Source organism: Crocodylus siamensis, chromosome 8 (genome assembly GCF_052110815.1).
Source record: "Crocodylus siamensis isolate JL-2025a chromosome 8, ASM5211081v1, whole genome shotgun sequence".
NCBI classification, from domain to species: Eukaryota; Metazoa; Chordata; order Crocodylia; family Crocodylidae; genus Crocodylus; species Crocodylus siamensis.
Window position 1 is genome coordinate 44,730,961 of NC_143402.1, and position 8,644 is coordinate 44,739,604.

At 42.3% G+C, this 8,644-nt stretch overlaps 1 protein-coding gene across 1 annotated transcript; it reads left to right on the forward strand.

Moving 5' to 3' along the window:
- The first annotated feature begins 1,258 nt into the window (after positions 1 to 1,258).
- Positions 1,259 to 5,548, forward strand: GPR34 (G protein-coupled receptor 34). The gene is made up of 2 exons (XM_090061153.1): positions 1,259 to 1,379; positions 4,112 to 5,548. The coding sequence occupies exon 2, from the start codon at positions 4,129 to 4,131 to the stop codon at positions 5,137 to 5,139; it is 1,011 nt and encodes a 336-aa protein (XP_089917279.1). The 5' UTR covers positions 1,259 to 1,379; positions 4,112 to 4,128; the 3' UTR covers positions 5,140 to 5,548.
- Positions 5,549 to 8,644: the final 3,096 nt, after the last annotated feature.

Here is an 8,644-nt window from a genome sequence, read left to right on the forward strand (position 1 = left end):
GGAGGATGGGTGTAGGTTGAACCGTGAGAACTCTGAGCTCTTGTTCAGTTTTTCCAGCAGTTCAGGTCCATGATTTCCTACTTCCCCCAGGTTTACAGTCATCTATATATACTCATTCATGACATACATCTGTCTACAATCTGATTGCGTATATGCTAATGAAAGGGGTTGATTATGAAGAACCCCCTTCTCAGCAGTGAAGAATTTATGAGAAATACATAACAACTGTTTAAGTAGGATGGTTTCAGAGGTTATCAGTTAGGTTTCTGCTCTTAACAATGACTGCTATTGCTTATGATAATGCGTTTCAGTTACTTTGTTAGTGTGACTATAGTCAAACACCTAAATCAATGCTCTGCTTTCCTGTATACATCAGCAAAAACACTGAATCTGGCCTTGAAAGCCTGTCTCTATAAGGTTATCCAAAGTTTACTCCAACATTTAGATAACTGAGGATGTACACAAGATGGAGGCACTTATGCCAAGGCCTCTAATGCAGTGGTTTTCAACCTTTTCAAATTTGTGGACCTCTAAAAAATGTCAAATGGAGGTGGGGACCCCTTTGAATTATAAGTGTAGATATTTACATACTTTTGTCTGATCTTAATCATCTTTACATGGACCACAGGTTGAAAACTACTGCTCTAATGTATTCCTTACACTGACAATACGTCCCCTGGGCTGCATCCTGTCATGTATTGGGCTAAGTGCAATGTATTCCCCAAAGGCTGTTTTTAATGTGGCTGTTCCAAAGCACTGGACTCCCACAGCATTAAACCCCACAGGAGTGCATGCACTGAAGCACCAAAAAAGCTCTTGCTAGGGGCTGAGCATCCCTCAACTGTTTTTCGTGACCCAAAACGTTTTTGGCAGCTACCAGGATTGGCCCTAAAACTCATATAGTAGCTGCTACATTCAAAAAGATCCAACAAAATGAGGGGTGTGTTTTGGCCCCTGGGCAGAAATCAGTTGAGCTCCTTATATCTGGGCCAATACTGCTGAACTTTATTCAATATCATTGGGACAGTTCTAGCAACAATCTGGCTCAACACTATTCAGGTTTTTAATATTTTTTACTTCCCCTAAGTAATCATAATTCTGAGTTCCATATACATCACTCTCATCTCTTTCCTCCCATAACTCATCATTTCTGAGCTGAAGGCTATTCATTGTGCCTGGTTTAGAGAGGAACTTCTATGAAGCCACTTCCCCTTACAAACACCTGAAGAAGGAGCCAACCATGTGTGACGGAGATGAGCAGACCAATGAAGACACTCGTGACTTTTGAGAAATGTTGTCATAAGCCAAAGATTTAAAGGGGAGAAGCTCAGAGCAGGAGCCTGTCACAGCAAGCACGAGTTCAGAGGAGAGCTGCTGAGGTAGGTGATGCCAACCCTGCCTTGTCTCTCTCTCTCTGTCTTCTCTTCACAATACCTTGTGGTTAGAACTGCATCATTAAGAGTTTCATTCAAGGATCAGCTATGTTCTTTGAAATGTATTAATAGTCATATATGGGGCTTTTCTAGTTTAATTTAATGAAAGATTTTTTTGGTGTAGATAGGGAGTAAAATGTACTGGGGTTAAATAAAACACCGAGAATGATTACTTATGTTCTGTAATACATATATACAATTAGATGTAAGAAAACACACACTTGCATGCACTTATATAATTATTTTGTTTCTACGCACACACACGTTTTCTCATTCACAAAATGGCCATGATACAATAGCTTGTACACTCACACAATAGTCATAGTGGTATGTAGACCTACTCTTATTTAATGTCAAATATATATGCAAAACACATGTTCACAGACACTATATGCACACATAATTATACTGGGTTGCGGTTGCACAGAATGACATGCACCTATATGCACACATTGTGACTCACAATGTCATAATTATACATATACACAATCACTAATACAGTGGTCACAGTTAAGTATACACATACAACAGCATATACACTCTCACACACATATAATAGCCAGTGGTAAATACAGACATCCACTCTCACTCACACAATGGGAGTTATATGCACACACAATAGTATATATAATCACTAGCTCAGAATGGTCATGGTTACATGCATACATGACTGTATATTGGTTATAGACATATCTATGTATACAAAACATGGTCACAGTTTCTCATGTACGCAGTTTTAGTTATATTCACAGATAAAAGTTACATTTACATGTATATAGTGACAAATATTTAAACAGTGACAATTATTCATACAGATAACTGTAGCTGTACAGTATACACACACACATTGGTGAAAGTTACACACACACTTGCATATTTACAATTACACATTCTCACAGAATTATCATATTTACATATACATACAACACATAGTATATATTCTTGCTTTCTTATGCAGGGTGCCCTGGGCAGCACATTCGTTGGTATATGGACACTACCAGATACACACAAACTCACATGCACCAGATGCACGTACACATTTACATTTTATGCAGAAGGCTCCATATACTCCATGACAATCCTAACCTAATTCTTTGCAGCACAGACCTTCTGTTTCTAAGTTGCCCAAATGCTGCAAACCAGAAATACTGTGGCCAGTTTAAGCCATAGATTGAGGTTTTAAATAATTTAACCATGAAAGAGGGAGTTGAGTCATTGCAATGGCCTTTATGCTGTTCAGCAGTTAACATGAACATATTTCAGGACAGTCTCCACATACTCTGGGCTGCAGATTTGGATATTGATAGCAGATAACTACATTAGAGAAGCTGTAGAAACTGCAGTTAGAGTAGCCATAGAACTTCAGGAACACTGGAGTAGCTGGGTGAAGAAGGGAAGGGTGGCAGTGGTTCATGGTAGATCTTAGGTTGCTTTTAGATGCCAAAAGTGATCTCTTACTTAAAAAGGTCAGGAACCACTGATGTAGGGAAAAATATACTGGAACAGCCTTGCTGTGAAGAGGAGTCTTGTCAGTGGTGTCTCATTCATGTAGCAGGCCTGGTGTGAAGTAGAGAAGAATAAAGAACAATAACATGCAATACCAAGGCAACCAAGGCAGAGTTGTGCTTGGGTGTATCAGTCAAGGACCTGTAGGACAGCTAGTGATCTGGCAGGCTTGATTACTGTCCATTCTTGGGGAGTCAGATGAGTTCTTGTCTCTAAATAGGTTCTTGTGATATGGTCTGAATTCACAGGAACTGCACTCATAAGGCTTTGTGTTCAATCAGCTTGTGGTTTACCCTACTGTAAGTATCTCAGATGCTGCTCCTTTGCAGATTGCTGTGCTTGAAAGCACAGCCTATAGATAGTTCCTGCTGAGTGCATCTTTCACTAAGAAAACAGGAACAAAAGAATGGCTAAAGCAGATCAGACCGATAGATTTACTGGTCAGGTGTCCTGCCTAGGTCAAAAAACTCTTTGTTCACCACAACAAAGGGATGGGACTCTACACCCTAAGACAGGGCTGATTTCCTGAGTCAGATGGTGCCATTTTCTTTTAGACGCTTTGCTGTAATTGCAACCCACTGGTTAGTGCTCTAAATTCTCCTGTTATTCTCAGTCCACAGACAGTAAGAGTCTTTAAAATGCCTATGCTCAAAGCTCAGCTCCTCAGCTCAAGCTGTACAGGCTCATGTTTCTCATTCTGCAGGACTCTGGTTCAATCCCCATTAAACTGGCCAAGATGAAAGCCTTTATTTCACACTACAGCATGGTGCAACCAAGTGCCATGATGATGGGCACTTAAACATGTGGAACATCTATCTATGCATACACCTTGTAATTGTGGTTCTCAAACTGTCTTGGAACTCATACCTCTTGAAGTTTGTTATACTGCTATGTCCTCCTCCTATGATTCTACATTATGGATAATAAAAAAACTTGCACTTTATTTCACTATGATCACACTGTAACCTCTCCAACACCCTAAGAGAGATGGTATAGTTGCTGTTAATTTTTTTGGCTTCTTTTTTCTCCATTTATCTCTCCCCTTTTTCTTCTTCCGCTTTCCCTTTCCTACCTTCCACACACCCTCTGGAAATTTACAGCACACCTTCTCAGATATACATGCCCCTGTTTAAGAAACTGTCTTCTAATCATATGGATTAATGTCTTTGCAGAACCTGAATTCCAAACAATGGACTCCAACCACACTCTCTTTCCTACCACTGAATTCCCTCAGGCATGGTCAAATAACTCCAGTTGTGAGATCAAGGATGGATTCCTTGCAGTGATTCTCCCTGTGATGTACTCCCTTATCTTCATCATCAGCTTGCTCAGCAACATACTGGCCCTCTGGGTGTTCTTGTATGGTACACAGAGAAAGACCTCAATCGTGGTGTACATGAGGAACCTTGCAATGTCTGACCTTCTGCTTTCCCTCTGCCTGCCTTTCCGGATAGTCTTTCAAAACCAGAGTGGCCCTTTGATCCTTTGCAACCTAGTTGGAGCTTTCTTCTACCTCAATATGTACGTCAGCATCATGTTCCTCAGTCTCATCAGCCTTGACCGCTACTTGAAGATCATTTGGCCCCTCCAGCAGTTCAGAATCCACACTGCGCCTTGCAGTACCACTGTCTCCAGGTTGGTTTGGCTGGTCTATGGCATCTTCATGATCCCTTTCTTTTTTGAGACTAGAAATAAAAGTCCCTGTGATCAGCAGTGTTTCCATTTCAGGAGCAAAAGTACAGTGGGGGCAGTCCTCAACATGATAGCGGTGGCTACTTTCTTCATTCTTCTGCTGTTCTTCCTTTACTCCTATGGCAAAATATCAGTCAAGCTCCATGATGTCTCAGGGAAAAGTCAGCAGCAGTGCAAGAAGACCAGTGTGAGAGCCATTGCGAAGACCTTCGTGGTCCTGGTCATCTTCAGTGTGTGCTTCACTCCCTACCATTTGGTCCGTGTCCCATACATCCTTGCCCAAGTGGAAGTCATCTCCAGCATGCAGTGGAAGCAGACTCTCCACCTTGCCAATGAACTTGTCCTCTGCATCTCAGCTTTCAACAGCTGCCTTGACCCAGTGCTTTTCTTTTTCTTTTCCAGCAGCTTTAGGACAGCTGTGCTGCGTACTGTTCAAGGCAAGCTGAAGAGAGTTATCCTGAGGAACCAAGGGGGTTTGAGTTACAGTAGATCTGTCACAGAGGTCTAGGTCCCTTAGAGGGTCCTTGAGACTTTGGCTAAGACTCTAAGAGACAGTGATTACAGAAGTCTCTAGTTTGCTCAGAGGGCTATCACTTATCAGGTAAGACTCTCTGAAGACTTAACAGAAAAGCAGAGAAAGAAACTGCAAATGTTTTATAGTTTCCTATTCCACAATCATCTGACTCTTTGAAAGGGCAAATGCAGATGAACGGATACTGAGTCTCTTTGTGGAAAGGAGAGCATGTTTTCAGTTCCCTTAAAAATGGGTTCATCTCATGAAGCTCAAGAGCACAAGGAATAAATGTATCACAGAAAGAGTACCTTGGCATGGTACTTGCCTCTCAGTCAAGGTCAAGGTCCAGGTCAAGGTCAAGGTTCAGAACTATGATGACCCAAGAAAAAAAAAAGGAGTGATCTCCAGGACACAAGAAGGACATGCCACTGTGTGTTGGTGGGAGGGCAGAATAGAGAGGTGTAGAGGTACTTAAATCCTGTGGAGATACCACATACAACCCACTCTTTATACTGCTCCTGGAGATACCAGCAAAAGTTTGCATGCATGACCTTTTGGTTGGGTTGTGAAGGCCTATGGCTGACTGACGTGTCACTTGGGTAGTGAATGAATAATTCAAAATGTGAGGAGGCATGTTTTGGTTGTGTGCATGGGAAAAGTTGTATGCATGGGGGTTGGGAAAACTTGTAAGCCAGGAAATAGTACAAACACCATAATCTGGAATAAACCATATAGAATCTTTTCTCTTGGCTTCCACTATCTTTATTGTACCTAATTGATGTCTCTGTTCTGTAAAACCTCAATCATGTATTAAAGCAGGTAGTGATATATTTTTTTTTTTGTATTTACTACCTCTACTTTTAGGGCATTGACCCCAAACTTTTAACATTTGGCAAATTGGTCACCCAAGACCACAAAATGTATGTGCAGGATAATACTGGAAGTATTAAGGTCACAACAAGACTGTTAATCTAACAAAGGGCTCTGATAATGTAGTAAGCTGCAATACTCAAGGCTGTGGTTTAAGCTCATCAAACCTTAAGCCTGAATTAGAGACAGTGTTGTCACACCTCATGCTGTCTATACATTTCTTAAAGGTGACCTGCAAATGAAAAACAAACTAGATTTCTGCCCTTTCTTTGCTTCTTTATGAAGATTAAGAAGAACTAGACTCAAATCCTTTTACCTTTATACCCTTAACTGGAAGGTTCTGTAGTTACAAGTTCCAACTACATGCATGGCTTTTTTGGCATTTATGTACAATATGTGATTGTTACCTGAGCAGCATGGACCGCTACTGCATATCCCAGTAAACCATACACAGGCTGGACAGGTATATGGCTGTCTGTATGTGTACAGTGGGCTACGCAAGTCTCAAAATTGTACTGGGGTAGGAGGGAAGGTAAGTGACAGTGTGTAGTCTACTGGGCATGTGCAGTAGGACTGTGGACATTTACATGTCCACACCACATGGGTAATAGGTGCATCAGGGATAACAGAATCTCTAATGCCCGAAAAACATTTGGAAGAAGAGCTTTCCCTTCCAGTGGAGGTCCAAGTCTCCAATCCTTTCACTTAAGGGCTGAGCAAACTTCCAATCCACATGTTTGTGTCCTTCAACAAGACATGAGGAAAAGCCCCGACTTGACTTCTCTAGCATTTCCAAGGTAATGATCATGTAGGTCATGTAGCTTTCACCTTTTCTTATAGAATGAAAAGGATAGAGAAATCCTTTAAAACCCATTTTTATGTAATGTCACAATTAAAGGCATGAAGACATTGTTTTCCTTCTCAGCTTACTGCAAAGAGCTGTCAGAAGCATGCAGGAAGGAGTGTGGTCTTGTGCAGAGACCTGTGGTTTTTTTTCCCAGCTCTGCCATGGACCCGTTATAGCTCCAGGCAAGTCCTGGCAGATCTCTGTGCTAGCTTCCAATCTACCCAATGAACACAATGGTTATATATCTCAAGGTGGGTGGGGCTTAGTTTATTCATGTGGCCTGGAGGATTGGGATCTCCACATTGTGCCAAACCATCTAATGCAGTGATCTACCTCCAGGACCAGGTTTTTCAGGAGAACATGTAGGTGAGACAGTTCTAGGCCTATGCTGAATGGCTTTTTGAAGGGGTTAAAAGGGCCAGGGGTTTACTTGAAAATCCTGTGGGTAGAATGTGTACTTGGTAGCCATGTTGGTCTGAGACAAGAAGACATACAAAAAACTAGAACTCTTGGTTCCAAAATTATATCTTTTATTAGACCAATACAAGGTATCATTTTAGAACCAAGAGTTCTAGTTTTTTGTATGTGGGTAGAGATGAGTTTATCAGGTTGTAGTGAAAAGCCACATAGACTAGAGGAGGCAGGATTCTCACTTCTAAGAAGAAGCTAGACCACGACCCTGCACTATATCCTGTTTCTTTACTGTAAATGAAGGCTGTTTCAAGGCAGCATAAAGAGAGGATTATGGTGACAAGTCTTCTACAGATCAGCCCTAAATTTGTTTTCCACTCTAGCAGGAATCCAGCTGCCAAGGAGTAGCTTCCTTACCCCCAGGATTAGATGGGGTCTCTCAGAATCATGAGCATCACAAGTACTAGTCCTAGGTGTTGGGACTACATGGCCATTGAACCCATGCTTGGAAAGAGACAACACATTGCTTGACAAACACAAGGAGATCTGAGCTTCAGTCCTCACTGTGACATTGACTTTCTGACCATAGGCAACTCTGCTCACCTGGCTGGAAAGGACCTCAGAAGATCATTGAGTCCAGCCCCCTGCCCGAAGGGCAGGAAGTCAGCTGGGGTCTTAGGATCCCAGCAAGATAAGCATCCAATTTACTCTTTAAGGTGTTCAATGTAGGTGCTTGAACCACCTCTGATGGCAGGCTGTTCCAGACCTTGGGGGCTCAGACAGTAAAGAAATTCTTCCTTATGTCCAGCCTGAAATAGTCTTGCAGGAGTTTATAACCGTTCAACCTCGTCATCCCTTGGGGCGCTCTGGTGAACAAACGTTCCACCTGTGATAAACTTACAGGTGGCCACAAGATCACCCCTGAGCCTGTGCTTTTCGAGGCTAAAGAGCTCCATGGCTCTCAGCCTGTCATCGTAAGGTCTGTTTTCCTGACCTCAGATCATGTGTGTGGCTCTTCCCTGGACTCTCTCAAGCTTCCCCACATCCTTTTTGAATTGTGGAGCCCAAAACTCGATGTAGTACTTCAGATGCGGTCTCACCAAGGCCGAGTACAAGGGGAGAATGATGTCCTGGGATTTGCTTGAGAAGCATCTATGGATGCAAGCCAGCGTTTTGGTTGCTTTACTGGCTACAGCATCACATTGCAGGCTCATGTTCATCTTGTGGTCAATCATGACCCCCAAGTCTCTTTCTTCCATAGTGCTAGCCAGTGTAGCACTGCTGAGCCTATAAGGATGCTGCAGGTTTTTCCTCCCAAGGTGGAGAACCTTGCATTTTCAGTGTTAAACACCATCAGGTTCTTGTCTGCCC